The 18,135-nt window shown below is 39.6% G+C and overlaps 1 protein-coding gene across 1 annotated transcript in view; it reads left to right on the top strand.

The window, feature by feature from the left end:
- LRP1B (LDL receptor related protein 1B) overlaps window positions 1-18,135 on the top strand; it is a 752,762-nt gene that overhangs the window by 172,650 nt on the left and 561,977 nt on the right. Inside the window, exon 2 of the mRNA XM_067299399.1 lies at window positions 8,697-8,822. Coding sequence (XP_067155500.1) covers window positions 8,697-8,822 — 126 coding nt within the window. The remainder of the gene's footprint in view (window positions 1-8,696; window positions 8,823-18,135) is intronic.

The following is an 18,135-nucleotide window of genomic DNA, read 5'->3' as shown; positions in this document are numbered from 1 at the left end:
TGGTTTAGCCGTTTCCCAGTTCAAAATCCCAGCATGTTTACATGTGTGCTCCCCTTCCCTCATTCTACTTTGGGAGTAAGAGGTATTTCTCCCCCCCCCCACCCCCCCCCCCAAAAAAAAGCAAAGATTTCACAGAACAGAACAAAACTTTCCTGGATATAATTTCTTAGCTTTCCTTTAATGAATGATCAAGGATGTTCTATGTATATCTCTTTGTCCCCTTTCTTTCTTGAAAATGAAGAGAGAACTGAATTTTGTTTCTTTCATTGGAACCACAGTAAAAATAACCTTTAAATTTTGAATAAAAAAATTCATGAAATTGCATGAAACATTCACACTTGATGTTAAATAGCATATGTAAAAAAAAGTTTAAAATTGTTATGATGATCTTTTAGCCCTAAACATTCCTTCATATAATGTCATGTCATATAGATCAAGAGCTTATGTTTGAATGCATTTTTTGGATTAGTTTGCATATGTGGGTTTTTTTTTAATAAATATTTAGTGAAGCCTAATGAGCATACTCCGTGCTATAATGAATCAAGAATTTATTAGGTTATTTAAGTTTTGTTTACTTTGAAGAGTGTTGCCATATGGGAGATTGTTTTTTTGGGGTCTCAGGTGCTCTTAGCAGATGGAGATTGAAAGTGCTCTGAAGACAGCGTATACCGAGCAACTCCAATCTAAGCAGGGTGGTGGAATCACCTAAGTCGTGGCAGAAGCCTGGCAGATCCGTGGAGCATCCATGCAAGGAGCTCCTGAACGGGAAGGAGAGCTCTGAAAGCAGAGACAGTGCTGATGCCTGCAGGGAAAAACAATTCTGGAAATACAACTGCTTCTCTGTGTGTCTGGCTTTTTGACTAAGGCAGATATTAATTAGATTCACAGCGAATCATTTACATTCTCGTGATAGAACTGAAGAAGCACTCAATTATATAAACGTTTTCTTCTTTATAGTTCTTTTTAAGAACCCCATTGACCTGCTTTTCATAATTGCATTCATTTAAATAAGAAAAATCCAGATACCTTTGACCTCTACCAGTCAATGTGATGACAAGCAATGACCTTTAGCCCTTATCATTTAGGAGCTGGATGTTCAGGAGCACGTTTACAGAGGCAGCTACCTTTTCAAAGCTGCAGCGTTCCTCTTGTAGACAGGTATTGGTCACCATCTTGTATTCTGCATTTTTTCTGCTTGTCTAATAATAGCAGTGCATTGAAACTCTGAACAGGATAATCTTTCAAAACCCCCAATGCTGATAAATTTAAACTGAAATTTTGGTTTTCCACATTTAGTGTAATTGCATAAATTATAATTGCAATTAGTTTTCCTTCTTTTTTACTTAAAAAAAAAAAAGAGAGAGAGAGAGACAGAGAGACAGAGACACACAGGCAGAGAGAGAAAAGAGATTTCAAGCTTTGTCCTCTTAAAAACATGCTGGTCTTTTGACAAAATAAATTTCTGGCTCTAGCAACATATTTACTTTAAAGCAAATGCACTGGCTTTTTTGTGAAACTTTCCTTCTAAGAGGCATTGCCAGGTGTTTGCAACACAGGCTAGGAGTACTGTCCTTAGGGAGGCAAAGCTTTCATTGACCCACAGAGAGATGATTTCTAACCATCTGCTCTGCATCTCAAAGAATCAATATGTTAAAAATATGTGAATTTTCTCCTCCTCTGGGAGCCTGCCTGTGCAGCACACAGACTACAGAAGAAAACAGTGCCCTGAGAGAGGTGTCACTGAAAATAACTCTTTTCTTCAGTTAGGAAATAAGACTTAGTTGACCATTTTTAAGATGTGTTTTTTTAAAAACACTAATTAGTGCATATTTACAAGTAACTGGGCCAATTCATTTTGCAAAGATAACAGCTGAAAATAAGAGATAATTGTAACAGATATGCAAAACCAAAACAGTTTGAAAAAGCACTATTTCAGAGCCAGTAAAAACCTGAGCTCATATTAGGCTCCTTTACTCTAAACAAGATCTATTTTTAAAAGTATTTTACAAGTTAAAATGTGTTTCTTCACCCTGTTAGGTTTTTCTCAAGGTAGAGAATGTGAAAAGCTTAGATCTTTCTAATTTCTGTACTGCTGAATAAAATAGAAAGCAGGAGTTTAATTATGTGGAAATAACTAAATGATTTCAACCTACTAAAATTAAAAAGAACAACCTTTTCTCTTTTTTTTTTTTTTTTGCTCTTTCATTTTTTTTTCTTTTATTTCCAAAAATGCATGCCAAAACCTTTGGGCTATTTATGAAATAGTTTCTTTCTATCTGTATGCGCCAAGTCGTGCTCATTTTGTAATGAGTGTGTATCCTTACCCCAAATAAGAAAAAATGTAAGATTTATCTGTGTAGACATATATGACCACCTGCAGCTTTGGAAGGCCTTAGTGCTCCGATGGGCACGGTGTAAGAGCCCACAGCGGTGCGTGCTGGCTGCTGCCCCTCTCCATGTTCCTTCTTCGTTCGCGTCAGCAACCTACCCGATCTTCTGTGTCAGACTCTCGTTACCCTTGAACACAGTGATAGACTACTTCCCCGTTCCATCAGCTTCCACGTTTGAATGACATTTACTTAGGCATTTAGGGTGTTACTCACAGGTTTCTGTTGTATTCCCGTTCGTTATTGCTGGCAGTAGTACTGCTCTGAGACGTTTTGACTGACAGGTGACATTAAGCAGTGAAAAAGTATTTTATTAAAGAGAAAAGCATAAAACATAATGGAATGTTGTGGATGAGAAAGGTCTCTAAATTAATGGTAGTATGGCCTAACTTGCTTGTCTTTCTCTCTGCTTGAGTTTTACATTTCCAAGGGAGATGTGTTAAGGACTATATAGAAGAGGGTGTGTTCCTTTTAAACCTGTTTCATTCCTTTCTGTTAAATTTTCTTCAGTAACATCCACAACAGTTAAGGATGGGCAGTGGTTAATATAGTCATTGCACCAAAAAACATACAGAAGTTCTGCAAACTTCACATTGATTTCATTGACGTCACTGTAAACTTAGTTTACAAGCTTAAATAACTATACTGAAATTCTTCATCAGCTTCAAATAAGATTTTTTTTTTTTCTCAACACTGGGCTCTGCTTGCTGCAGTATATAAGCAGACTTGGAGTATTATATTTTGATGTAAATGACAGCACTGATTTCTCCCTTCACCTAATTATTGCTAGTTAGGACTTGCAGAAGAGAAACAACAATTATTTTTCTAGGTGTTTTACATGTAGGTAATTGAGTAGGTTCGTGTAGAACTATCTGCACATGTATAAACTTATCTGCATAAATGTTTTGATACTGAAGATACTACTGTCAATTAAAATGCATGCATTTTTCAGTGGTATAAATAAGTGGGCACAGTAGATAACTGATTTTTAATCCTTACCTGTCTATTATGAACAGGTATGTAATACATAGAAAATGACAGAGATTTCATACTGTGCTGTAAGGTTTCCATAAGATCAGTATTCTTGAAATCCACGATAAATTGCTGTTTCTTTATGTAGAATTCTGTATACATGTTTTGTTCATACTAATGTATATCCTTGAAGTGCTGAAACTCACCTAACTCCCTCCTTCATTCTGACTTCGAAGATTTCAAAATTTCCTCTGTGAGCATGTAAACCTATACTTTTAATTACGTAGTCATTCACTTTTTACAAAACAGATGAACAAGGTTGTCTTAAGTGTCTCAGCACTCTGCTGTTTTAGTAAATGCAAGGAATTAAAATATAACAAAAATGTTTAAGACTTCTACAGAGCAGTAGAAGCAGCAATGTAGCTATTTATGTAGCTCTACATAATACTTGCAACTCTCAGTCATTTGAAACTGTAGCCATCGGTAGTTTTAAAGACTGACCTTGGGCAGCGTCTATGGGAATGATACAAATGAGCAGGTTAATTTTAACAAAGTGTTCCTATTGTTAATTCCTAGAACAGTAAAACATAGCCCTCCCAAAACCGTGCCCAAAGAATTTTTATTTAAAGCTTGTAGTCAGCTTTACAAGCACTTTTTAGAAACACATCTTGCAATGATTAGACAACACACTTGCATGTATTTTTTTTGCAAAATACATATTTTGTTTAGGAGGCCAATTAAGTTGTTCTGAGGAGCACTGTTTTTTATTATAATGCTAATTGCTAGTTAGCATATCTGACTCAGAAATGAATACTGTGAGGATTCCTGATAATTACAAGCATTTAATCACAAGCTGTAGCCAAACAGATCATGTTTAAGAGCAAATCAGTTCATCAGACACTTAAACTAGCTATGTACAAGGACAATGAATTACAGCATGCTGATAATGATTAGAAAAGATAACAATACCCATTAGCTTTGAGCATGAACTAAACTGATGGACTGATCTAGAAATGGAATTGGGCTTAATTCTCTCCTTATTTATACCCAGTTTTATATCTCTGTAACAAATATTGACTTCAGTGAAGTTATTCCTCATTTGTATTAGTATAAGTGAGAGAACAATCCGAAAAGCTTTTCCCAGTGACTTGCAATGTAACAGTGTGGAAGGCACTGCTGCAATTTATATATTGATAAAGTGAATATGATGTATTGCACAGAAGCTTTGTGAGCTTTAATTAGTAGTTTATTAGGATAGTTTTCCATTAATTAATAATGGAATGGTCTTGTGTTAATTAACTCCTCCAGATCTCAAGGACATCAGACTTTCTTTGAAGCCAGCAGATAGACTGGGTGTGCCATACTTCCAAAATTACCCTCTTCACAGAATCACTGAGGTTGGAAGGGACCTCTGGAGATCATCTAGTCCAACCCCCCTGCTCAAGCAGGGTCACCTAGAGCACATTGCACAGGATTGCATCCAGGCGGCTTTTGAATATCTCCAGAGAAGGAGACTCCACCACCTCTCGGGGCAACCTGTTCCAGTGCTCTGTCACCCTCACAGTGAAAAAGTTTTTCCTCATGTTAAGATGGAAGTGTCTGTGTTTCAGTTTGTGCCCATTGCCTCGCGTCCTGTCGCTCGGCACCACTGAAAAGAGTCTGGCCCCATCCTCTCGACACCCTCCCTTCAGATACTTATACACATTGATAAGATCTCCTCTCAGCCTTCTCTTCTCCAAGCTAAACAGGCCAAGCTCTCTCAGCCTTTCCTCATAAGAGAGATGCTCCAGTCCCCTAATCATCTTTGTGGCCCTTCGCTGGACTTGCTCCAGTAGTGCCACATCCCTCTTGTACTGGGGAGCCCAGAACTGGACGCAGTACTCCAGATGTGGCCTCACCAGGGCTGAGTAGAGGGGGAGAATCACTTCCCTCGACCTGCTGGCAACACTCTTTCTGATGCAGCCCAGGATACCATTGGCCTTCTTGGCCACAAGGGCACATTGCTGCCTCATACTTAACTTGGTGTCCACCAGCACTCCCAGGTCCTTCTCAGCAGAGCTGCTTTCCAGCAGGTCAGCCCCCAACCTGTACTGCTGCATGGGGTTATTCCTCCCTAGGTGCAGGACCCTGCACTTCCCTTTGTTGAATTTCATGAGGTTCCTCTCTGCCCACCTCTCCAGCCTGTCCAAGTCTCTTTGAATGGCAGCACAGCCCTCTGGCGTATCGGCCACTCCTCCCAGTTTTGTATCGTCAGCAAACTTGCTGAGGGTGCACTCTGTGCCTTCATCCAGGTCATTGACGAAGAAGTTGAACAAGACTGGACCCAGTACTGACCCCTGGGGGACACCGCTAGCTACAGGCCTCCAACTAGACTCTGTGCCACTGAGCACAACTCTCTGAGCTCTGCCATTCAGCCAGTTCTCAATCCACCTCACTGTCCACTCATCTAACCCACACTTCCTGAGCTTATCTATGAGGATGTTATGGGAGACAGTGTCAAAAGCCTTGCTGAAGTCTAGGTAGACAACATCCACTGCTCTCCCCTCATCTACCCAGCCAGTCATTCCATCATAGAAGGCTATCAGATTGGTTAGGCATGATTTCCCCTTGGTGAAGCCATGCTGACTACTCCTGATCACCTTCTTTTCCTCCACATGCGTGGAGATGGCTTCCAGGATGAGCTGCTCCATCACCTTTCCAGGGATGGAGGTGAGGCTGACTGGCCTGTAGTTCCCTGGGTCCTCCTTCTTGCCCTTTTTAAAGACTGGGGTGACATTGGCTTTCTTCCAGTCCTCGGGCACCTCTCCTGTTCTCCATGACCTTTCAAAGATGATGGAGAGTGGCTTAGCAATAACGTCCGCCAGCTCCCTCAGCACTCGTGGGTGCATCCCATCAGGGCCCATGGATTTGTGGGTGTCAAGTTTGCTTAAATGATCTCTAACCCACTCCTCCTCCACCAAGGGAAAGTCTTCCTCTCTCCAGACTTTCTCTCTTGCCTCCAGGGTCTGGGGCTCCTGAGGGCTGGCCTGAGCAGTAAAGACTGAAGCAAAGAAGGCATTCAGTAACTCTGCCTTCTCTGCATCCTTCGTCACCAGGGCACCCACCCCATTCAGCAAAGGGCCCACGTTTTCCCTAGTCTTCCTCTTGCTGCTGATGTATTTGAAGAAGCCCTTCTTGTTGTCCTTGACATCTCTAGCCAGATTTAATTCCAAACGGGCCTTAGCCTTCCTCGTCGCATCCCTGCATACTCTGACAACATTCCTATATTCCTCCCAAGTGGCCTGTCCCCCTTTCCACTTTCTGTATACTTCCTTCTTCTGGTTGAGTTTTGCCAGGAGCTCCTTGCTCATCCATGCAGGTCTCCTGCCTCCTTTGCTTGACTTCTTACTCATAGGGATGCACCGCTCTTGAGCCTGGAGGAAGTGATGTTTGAATATTAACCAACTCTCTTGAACACTCCTTCCTTCCAGGGCCCTCACCCATGGGATTCCTCCAAGTAGGTCCCTGAAGAGGACAAAGTTTGCTCTCCTGAAGTCCAGGGTTGCGATCCTACTTGGTGCCCTGCCTCCTCCTCGCAGGATCCTGAACTCCACCATCTCATGGTCACTGCAGCCAAGGCAGCCCCCAACCTTCACATCTTCCACCAGTCCTTCTTTGTTTGTTAGTACGAGGTCCAGCAGCACACCTCTCCTTGTTGGCTCCTCCACCACCTGGGTCAAGAAGTTGTCACCAATGCTCTGCAGGAATCTCCAGGACTGTTTGTACCTAGCTGTGTTGTCTTTCCAGCAGATATCGGGGTGGTTGAAGTCCCCCATGAGAACCAGGGCCTGGGATTGTGAGGCTACTTCCAGCTGTCTGTAGAAGGCCTCATCCACTTCCTCATCCTGATCAGGTGGCCTGTAGTAAACACCCACAACAGTGTCACCTCTATTAGCCTGCCCTTTGATCCTTACCCATAAGCTCTCGACTCGCTCTTCATCCACCCCTAGGCACAGCTCAATACATTCCAGTTGCTCTCTCACATAAAGAGCAACTCCACCACCTCGCTTTCCTGGCCTGTCTTTCCTAAAAAGTACGTAGCCATCCATGACAGCACTCCAGTCATGCGAGCTATCCCACCATGTCTCTGTAATGGCAATAAGATCATGGCCCTGCGACCGCACACACATCTCTAGTTCTTCCTGTTTGTTCCCCAAGCTGCGTGCATTGGTGTACAGGCATTTCAGGGAGGTGATCGAGCATGCAGGTTTCCCAGGAGGGATACAAGAGGGTCCTCCATAGCCACATCCCATGCGCACTTCCCTGGCTGCATTCACCTGTTGGAGGCATCCTGACTTGAGCAGTCTTTTGCCAACTACCCTGTCACTATAACTCTCCCCTTCCCCCATCTTTCCTAGTTTAAAGCCCTCCTTACCAGGTTGGCCAACCTGTTGGCAAAGACCCGCGTGCCCCGCCTCGTGAGGTGGATCCCATCTCTCGCCATCAGTTGTTGATCTTCAAACAGGGTCCCATGGTCGTAGAAACCAAAACCCTGTTGCCAACACCAGCGGCGCAGCCAGTCGTTAACCTGGAAAGTCCGTCTCCTCCTCCTCTCATCCATCCCCCTCACTGGCAGGATTGAGGAGAAGATGACCTGGGCTCCCAGACCCTTGACCCTTGACCACCATCCCCAGAGCTCTGAAATCCTGCCTGATGCTCTTCAGGCCCTTGTTTTTGAGGTGCCTCTATTCTGACTTCAAATAACTAAATCCTTTGTCTGCAGCTTTGTCACATGAAATCTAGAATATTGTTATATGTAAACTTCAGGCAAGATTTAGTTGTTAAAATATGTATTTAAACCAATAGTCAAAAATACATACATATTCAAAAAATGCATACAAAAATATGTCCTGGAAAAAGTCTAATTACTCGAAACAGCAATGTGGCAATATTTTCTGGGGGCAGGAGAGGAGACTGATACCTCCCTGCAAATACTATGAAATTAAAGCTTGTTGAACTCTATGTAGTTAACAAACTTACTTCATAGTGAAATAGTTGAAGAGAAGAGTAGAATTTCTTAAAATTCTCTTTCATAGAGGTAGTTTCTGCTAAACTTCTTTATGTCTGTTTGAAACAGTTATTCCCACTAAAATACTGCAGTGGGATGTTAGGGCTGTGCAGTCTCAGTAAGGACACTGTCCTTAGCTATCTCATTAAATTAGTACTTCATATAGTTTCTATTCTTTGCTTTGATTTCAGATTTCAAAATCACTTTATTTTCACTTTTACTTTTCATTGTGTTGCTTTATTTTTCTTCTTTTTTTTAATCATTACATTTTAAAACATTCTTGTTTTCAGAAGAACGTCAGTTTTGTGACGTAGGAGAGTTTCTTTGTCGTGATCGCGTGACTTGTGTCTCTCAACACTGGCTATGTGATGGAGAACCTGATTGTCCTGATGATTCAGATGAGTCTTTAGACACATGTAAGTAAAGAAGGTGCCAATTTTATTTTATTTCCCTTGCAACTGTCACATTTATAGCTGCACTCAGTATACAATTGTAAGGATGGATTTTACTTTTTAAAAAATGCTGAACAAATCTTCATATCAAGGGGAATAGGTTACATTCAGTGACTAGGTGAGAGACAAAAGAAATGGAAGGTGTTTTGTTTGTGTGCCACTTTGTAATGAACACTGTCACCAGAACACGTGTTCCTTATGCTCAGACTGAGCCAATACATTATCTATAGAGGGCAGAGGCAAAGTCAGGCACAGAAAAAAATGTTCCTTTAAAAAGGAGGGAGGCGGATTGAAATTGAATAGTGCAAAAATGTTTTCAGTAAAAGTAACAAGAGCATGCAAACATCAAAGGAAGAAATGAAAGAAAACGAAAAACTACAAGGAAAAAGAAGCAAAGAAAGGAAAATGAGGAAAAGCTTTAATAAAACATGTTTAATTATAATAGAAGATCTTGTTTTTCTTGTGGCGAAGAGCTTCTGAATAGCAACCTTACAGGCTTTTTTCTTATCAGCCTTGTAGCCTACTGATGAGGTGATATTAAATCTTAATGTTCCCTTGTTTCCTGGGTTCTGAGGAAAGCCAGGGAATTTCCTGGTTCTATCCCCAGGATAATAAGTTAATGTGAGAGAATAACCATACCATGTCTTTTCAAAGCAATACTGATAATCAAGAAGCTAGTAATATGTTTTTTTTCTGCTAAAAGAAGAGAAGATATCATATATCAGACAGTATTTAGGAGTCTGATCTGTAAGGTGAGAGACAGAAGGTTGAGATGTCTGGAAACCATTTCTGGCTGGGCAAACATCTTACAAATGATTGCAACCTTCCTGCTCCACAGTTTGCTCTTTGAGATAGATAGGAAAATTGCCTCTGAGACTGTGATGAGGATTCTCTGATTAACTGTTTGTGAAACACTTTAGGATTGTCAAGAAACAAAACATTCTATTTGGAAGCATCGGATACATTTAGAATTTTTAGTACTGCACTGATAGGTGATTACTGTTTTCTCCCAGTGTAATAATTATTTAGAAGCATGGTTCCAGTATCTGCAGTTGAAAGGTTGTTTTTTTTTCTAATTAATGAATATTGTGATAAAAGCACAAAGGTCACATGCACAGTTTTTAGTTTGCCTCCTGGTATTTAGCACATAGTTCTAGCACATAGTTCCAGATCCAGCAGCTTGCTAGATATCTAGATGTCTGGATAGCTAGCTAGGTAGCTAGATATTCCTCCTGAGAACTTTGCATATCTGATTGCACTGGACTGTATGATCTGTGTTCAGTAATGCCATTTAAAATCATAGCATCTTAAAAACATAAGCTTTGAAGTTCTTGAAGTTTATCGATGGCTTGAAGAAGGAAAGGAGGGGTGGTCAGGAAGCCCATGTTCTTCCCAACATCAGGTCTTCTTAGAAATAACTCCTCCTTTGCAAATGCTAAGTTTCCTTACTATCCATTGTTTACATTGTCCTAAGTCAAAGGTAGGTGTTAGATTCATTGCTTTTCTGGCTGTAGAGCAGCTAACTCCTCGTGCACGTTCAGGCTGTGTAGCCCTTTGCTGGCAAGCTGCTGGTTATTCGGGTACCTGGGCAGCATTTGACTGTGCAGGGTGAGATTATAATTGTGACATGACTGATGTCTCACTCTGTCATTTAAGCTTAGGTGAGGCCTCTGCCTAAGAACCAGCACTGGGATGCTGAGTGGAACTTTTTTATGTATTTGTTCACAATTATGTTTTGGTATTAATGGTTCTGTGTTTGTTAGCATAATTCACTATCATATGTAGTAGTTCTTGAAATATGTGTATGCTTCATCAAGTAAGCTGTTTCTACACATTAGAGATGACTATAATGTTCCTTATTTTTTCTGCTCATATTTTGCATGATGGCATCTGTGAGAAGTGATTGACTACCTTAAAATATTTTTATGAAATATTTGAAGACTCTGTGGTATTAATGCCAGAGACACAGAACCTTCAGTTTTAGAGCATCGAGTTGTCTGTCTGTTTGTTTATAGATGAATGCAGCTTCTATTTGTCAGCTCTTTGCTGACTTATATAAGATGAGTTATTTGATGTAGCCTGACAGATATTACTAGATGTTCCTATAGCCATAAACAAATGAAGTTTGATTGATTTTTCTGTGGATTTGTGCCTAGTAAAAGGGTTTTCTGGATTCTAATAATGTGCAAGCATTTCTAATATTGTGCAATGCATGCAAAGCTTTTCCTGGAAGTGGAAGTTCTTAACTTCTCTCACATGTGGATTTCAAGGTTTCTGAAAAGAGGTAAGTTCTTATGCTGAAGCTTTTCCCACAGTGAGAATATGAAAAGTCTTGGCATACTCTGTAACTCAGCCATCTATTGCAGAAAATTTTTAGGAACTAAATATCTTTGAACTCTCTGCTGGCGGCATTTTGACCAGATTTTCAATAGAGCCCAAAAGTTACCGGGCTATGCAAACACATACAATATGATTGTATCAAATTATATCCTCGAGAATCCCCATGAAATCATACAATCTAGTCCCCTTGCTAGCTTTAGTAAAGAGATCTAGGATGGACAGAAAGGAGAAAAAGGTGGCATTCTTAGTTAAGGTTAAATTCAGTCTCTGTGTCAGCAAAGGTTGGATCAGGGCTTTATGCACCTACAGCTTCTGTTCTCTTTAGCCAGGCCGTTTGATGGAGCTGTCCTGTCATGGCCTGTGCTCTTCTGAGTCTAAAGACAGAGCTTCCATCACCAGTCTGTCACTCTTCTACTTCCCGTCTTCCAGTAAGTGGTCTCACAAATAGCTCTGAAAAAGCAGGAGTGAATTCCTGTAGCACCTACACTTGTGCTCTGTTTTGTTTCTTAGCAGCTGTAATTCTTTCTTCTCTCAGTGGAGTTGCTGCTTTTTATAGTACCAAAGAAACTGGTTCAGTGATTCATAATGAATATTTTAGTGGACAAATTCTGTTGCTTTTCTGTTGGTGAATTGTTCATGAGAAAATTGATTTTTAAAAGTTACATTAATAAAACTCTTGACCAAGTAATTTCTACTCTGTCTTGGGTAGAAAGTCTCTAGGTTTTTCATGAGGCTTTTGCAAATATGTAGGGTTCAAAAATCAGTTTACTTAACCTTAATCGGATGTTACTAGCTTTTTTGGTAGGCTAAATTAAGCTTACTTGAACCTCCGACTAATAAGGTTGAGATCTAAAAGGTATATTTGGAAATCATTCCATTTATTTGTATCAAGGAATTTCTTACATTAACAGCTTCAGGATTTGTCTGGATTGCATGTTCTTTTCTAATCTCAGTTCACAGATTCCTCTCTGTCAAAGTGCATCAAGCTAAGGAAAGGTAAAACAGAGGAACAGGAAAATAAATTGCTTTCTGCATCTTCTTTTGGAACCATACACATCTATTGTGTTCATTTTTGCAATGCTTAGTGCAGCAGCAGTTCCAGCAAGGGCTGGTATATTGTCTCTTAGCCATGAAATAGAGGAAGATGTTGTGACACTGCCTGATATTTGCCCTGTGAAGAAAGACTTGAGGTCTGAACTCTTTTCGTATCGTTCTGTGGCATGTTCCAGGCTGCAATGCTTTGCTGCAGCATACATAGTTGTCCATTAGAGCAGCCTCTGATGATAAGTATGACTTGAATGTAATAAATACCTTGTGAGAGGAAAAAACACAGTACAGTATCAGCACTCCTACTCCCACAGCATAAAAGTACTCTGTTATTTTTAGCAGCATGAAAATTCCTAAAATAATTCCCTGCAATTCTGTCTTTCATACTGTCCACAACTGCATGTTCGTTGTTATCTGGCAGTGCTGTTCTTGTATTTGAACTTTCTTAAGTGGTATCCAGATAGCCATTTGAGTACAAGTGACTCATTCAGTTTTATTTGTAGCCACATGGTTCTGAATTGAAAGAACCCCAGTTTCCATTAACAAACAGTTAAATTTTGAATGGTCCTTGTCTTTAGAAGTTTGAGTACTAGTAACCTGATCAGAAACATGTTGAAATTAGCTCTGATAATAATCCTTCTCTAGGATGGTGAGAGACTTCCAGCTTAAGCTGAAGTTAAAGGAGCAAAAGAAAGACAGCAACAGGAAATATCTTGTTTACAAGCTTGAGTCTCACTTTGCTAAAATAGCTTCTCCCATTCTCTGGATGTTAATTATGTGAGACTAGTTTCACAAGCTTAAAATTTGTTAATTTGGTACCTAAATTGTAATTCTCTTTCCAGTAAATGATAAGGTAATTGGCTGCTATGTTGCTCCTATGGTATGAAACAACAAAGATCAAATTTCCTAAAGCTCCTAAATCTTTTATGAATAGATCCACTGAAATTCAATAGAAGTCAGGCTCTCAAACCATTCTTAAGTAGCTCTTGAAAATCCCAGGTCAATAAATAAATTTTGCATATATTCAAGATGAGTTGTCCTGAGACTGTTGTAGGTAAATGAAGAAAACGCTGGACCCAAGGGAAAAATGCGTCTTGTGTTTTAACCCTTCAATTTTGCTGTATGCAAAGTCACTATTGAATAAGGAAATCTACACAAAATAGCTGCTTGTACCTATTCTTCAGCAAGATACCAAACCATATTAGTGTCATTAATTTTAACTGATTTGAGGCGATGAATGTATACTCACTTTTCTCTCTGAATTCAGAGCTTTCATATCAGTAGCATAAAACTTAAACAGCTTCTATAGCTCTTGTAGGAAATGAACCAAAATAAAATGACAAATGTCAAGAAGTTTTAAGAAACTGCTGCTAGTTTATCTAAAATGAAGTTAAATACTTAATATAACAATACATTACTGTCACACTTTTGTGTTTGCTGGTGAAGCGAAGTACTTCCGACAGAACAGGATGAGTGTTTTAAAGAAGGATTAATTTTCCTGATAATGGTTCTGCAAATCTGAAAGCAAATGTACTCTTCACTGGGTCTCTCATTGCAATTTCTCCTGGCAAAGCTGCAGTGGTTGGCAACCACCAGTAAAGACAAGACTGTTTGTTATGGCCCATGTTTTTGCCATACTACTTTCTGGCCTATAGCCGCTCAGCTCTACCCTGCTTGATCTCTTTTCAGATGGTTTGCTGTTCTCTGCTCCTTTTCCCCAGGGTGAACATCTGCTTGATTGCTATCTGGGCTTTAGCTCTGTCTGACCTCTGCTTTCTCCTCACTCTGTGGTTTGAGAAAACTACCCTATCTGGCGCCTCCAGGAAAGGTCATTCTGCTGGTGTGACATGATTTCCAATGTTCCAATAGTTAACAGAGTATCAGAGCAAACAGTCTGGAAAGGACGAATGTCAATTGTGCTCATATCCTCCAAAGCTTTTGGAAAGGTTATAGAAAAGTACCCCATTGAGACAGATCATGCATTACAGTAATTCTGGAGAAGAGGCGTTCAAGTTGTCGCACTGTAATATTTGAGGACCGGTATTGATTAGGCTCCATTGCTTTTCTAAGAGGTTTCATGCTTTGGGAATGTTCCTACGTTTCTCTCCATTAATTCTGTTCCTCTTCTGTTTGGGCCACCAGGTCTTTAAGCACAGGTAAGCAGTCATCTTAGGCTGGGGAATAACTGAATTTTTTTGCACTTATCTTGTGTCAAAGCCAACATATAAGCAACAGTGTTGAGGCCCAAGTGAACATTTAGAGGCAATTCCTTTCTATACTTTCCTGAGGATGTTAAACTACATAAGCATGAGACATAAGCATGTTATCAGATTACTGGAATACATGCGCTATCCTTTGAATATAAAACACATTTTTTGTGTGCGTGAGTGCCTTTGAACACTTGGTGTGAATATTCACGTGACTACAGCCCCTATAAAACCTGATCCTAGTGTTATTTGCAATATATCTATATAGCCTATTTGCAGCAGATATGAACTTGCACTGAACAAAAACCAGGCAAATGTGCTAGCATGACACTAAACGCCAGCATAGCCCCGAAACTAAGCTGATGGTCCCCCTTCCGGTGGGACCCATTGGCTTATCTGGCTTTTGGGTGGTAGCTTTTCTGCATTCTGCCGTTTATAGTTTGGAAAGAGTGAGCTTATGCCTGCTTGTTGGTTTTTTTTGGTTTGTTTGTTTTTTAATAAAGGCTAGATGTATGTATAAATAATAGCTATGGGAGCTTGAGTGGGATAGCAGAATCTGATCCCCAGGAAGGGGTGTTCAGAAGGACAGATCATGAGGTGCTCGAGCATTACTAGGAATGTTATGGTACACTGAATACCTATTGTACGTATCATATAACCTGTCAGCCAGGTAACACTGCAGGAACTAAAATTTATACTGTACTAAACACAAGGATTTTGCAAGAGCAAGGTGTAAATCTGTCCAACTGATATCAGAAGTACTGAGAGTCTTATTCTGGTGACTTGTCTGACACTGCTGCATTACCTGTGAAGGGTGTAGCAGCAAAGATTTTTCTGCCATCAGCATTCATTCTGTAGTGTGCTGCCATTCCAGTTTTGCAAATAAAAATTATTTTTTCTTAAATGTTCATTTTGAGTGACATGCTACAATCAAGTAAGCATCATAATGTAGCAGGAAAGAGAATGAATGGCTTTTTCTAATTATTTTTGTAATTTGAAAGACTAAAAGCAATCAACAACTCTTTTTAATGGCTTATTTTTCTATTCCGTATATTCAGTTTTCCACTGATCTCCAGTCTGACTACTCTTTAACATTGTCCTTTATGTAATGCATATATCCAGTCCCGTTTCAGCCAGAAGTAACTGTCTTAAAGCTTAAAAGCTAGATGAAAACTTTGCACTAGATTTTGATTATGATTATGCAGTTAGTGTAATTATACTTGTAGATATCGAAAAACTGTTTACAGCTTATCAATATAAATTGTTGCATTAACTTTTAATATAGGCTAATATGTTTTCATAAGGTTACCTTATTTGAGGTTTATTACTAATAATTCATGTCTTGCAAATATATAGCAGCACACCTGTGTTGTATTAAAAAAGTTTGACAAAAATAATTTCTTTGTGAAATTCTTCAGGCTCATACCATGAAATGAACTTTAGGTAAGATTCTCCCCTGGGCTCAGGAAAGTGCTAGGATTTTTGTGTCCATTTGAGCACATAAAATGAAGCATGACATTTTCCCTCTTTCCACATAGGGCGAACTTTTCAAAGTGTTTATTTAAAAATTCTTTAGGGGTGTGGCAAATTCATAAGCTGTCTTGTCTGTGTGAAAGATAAGAACTACACAGGGAGCATGATATTATTACTGTGCAGTGATGGAGCATCCCTAGCAAGAGGTCCAGGTTTGAATAGATATAAATTGTGTGCTTACCAGCTGCATATTTCCTCTGTAATTTCAGTTCTGGAATAAAGTGTGCAGCAACAAGACTAGCACTGAAGGATTTAGAGGTCATTGTATCTCTCAGTGACATGTCATTAGAAATATTACCTTTTTTTTTTTTTCTTCCCCTATCACTGATTATCTTGTGCATGGTTTTCCAAAAGTAGTTCACAGGGAATTCAATTAAATGATTGCTGACAAAATGAGCCTCTTTTAAGGTCTGTAGAAACATGTAGGTAAAATAAAAGGGCAGGATGGAGCCTTTGAAGGATGGTGCCCACTACCTAAAACTCTGCAACAGCTCATTTATGGATTAATTGCTTGCTAAAATTGCACTTCCTACACAGAAGCAGCTCTAATGGGATATATACTCATAAGACAAGAAAATGAAAAGATTGGTCTTTTGAAAAACCTATAAAAGCAATTCATACTTTGACCATGACTTTGTTTTTGAGTTTTTAACTGAAAGCAATTTTATTTTCATAGCTAAGCTATAAATTACACCCCTCCAAAAAAAGTCTGTGTGAGAGGGGAGAAGAGATGGCAAGGCTGGCCCGGTTTCTCTTCCATGAGATTGTACTAGCCTTTAAGCCTAACCTAATGGCACTTTTTGCATCCTTGACCTTCTTGTCAGCATTTGGTCACAAACACGATATGTGCTTCAATGGTGACCCCCATCTGGGGATACTCAGTCTGTCGTGTGCAAGTGCTGTCTTCCCTAGTTTCATGGGAGGAATTTATCTCCTGCACTGTCAACACAGGAGATCACAGTAAGGATCTAAGCAACAGCACTGTGGTTGTAAGAAACTGCACTGAGGAGTCTCTAAAATATGCTGGTGCAAGAAATGTCAGACAGCCTGGAAAAGTAGAGTTATAATTGATAATTGGGCAAGTGATTGGAGAGAAAGACGTGAGATTGCAGTTGTTTTTGTAGAACCCCTTTAGTTTGATTTGAACTTTTTTCTTTCCCACAATATTTTTTGTCCCTGTTTCTTTGTGCCTTTCTTTCAAACTTGACCTGCATTGACCTGCATCACTTAATGACTTCTATTATTTATTTCCTTTCCTCCTCCTCCCTTTTATGTTAATCTCCTTGCAACTCTTCAGCACCTTCTGTACTCAACTTATCATTCCCTTTCCGATTCTGCATTTCCCACTGATTCTTTTTAGCCCTAATCTCCACTGTTGCTTAATACATTACTTTCCTACTTTTCTTTTTTTCCTTTATTAGTTCTGATGAAATTGTCAAAACTACTACAAAACCTACTATTTTTTATCCTTCATGTTCCTCTATTTTTCCTCTATAATCATCCTAACCAGATTCCCTTTCCCCACTCATATGTCTGATTCTTTTCTCTTCAGTGATGTCCTAATTGTTATTCCTTCATTCTGTGTCTCAATTTTCATCTCTCCCTTAACAGTCCTTTGTGTCCTGCTCTCTTGTCACGCTGCTGAGGTTTGATAGTCAGCATCAGGAAAAGAGATTATTTGGGGAAATGGGGAATGCACCTTAAACAGTATAATTCATCCAAATATCAAGATGATTGTGATAGCGTTGATTGTTAGTATGTCATTGCATTCTCTAGCAGAAATAGCTTTGGTGAAAGAGAGGCAGAGAAATTACTGCACGACAGCATCGTCTATTGATTAGACATTGATAAAATTTAAAAACACATTTAGAAAAAAACTAAGTGCACAGCACCATCAAAAACCTTTTTGGCTTTGCTGGTATGAAAAGGTAATTTTTGATAATTCAGGGATTTACAAATTACAGCAATTTTACATATGAAACTTCTAGTTGAAAGACTTTTATCTGAGGTGATGCTACTTCACTGTGGGCCCCAGTTGCACTGAGACTCATTACAAATGTTTATAATTATAATGATGTATCTGGCCCCTAGACCCTGTACTAGGAGAGATGTAGTGTATTTAAATAGAGGGCTGGATAGTATTCTTTATT

Source organism: Apteryx mantelli, chromosome 6, assembly GCF_036417845.1.
Source record: "Apteryx mantelli isolate bAptMan1 chromosome 6, bAptMan1.hap1, whole genome shotgun sequence".
In the NCBI taxonomy this organism is placed as follows: Eukaryota; Metazoa; Chordata; class Aves; order Apterygiformes; family Apterygidae; genus Apteryx; species Apteryx mantelli.
The sequence above is the reverse complement of the archived record's forward strand: the minus strand, read 5'-3'. Positions and strand labels throughout refer to the sequence as shown.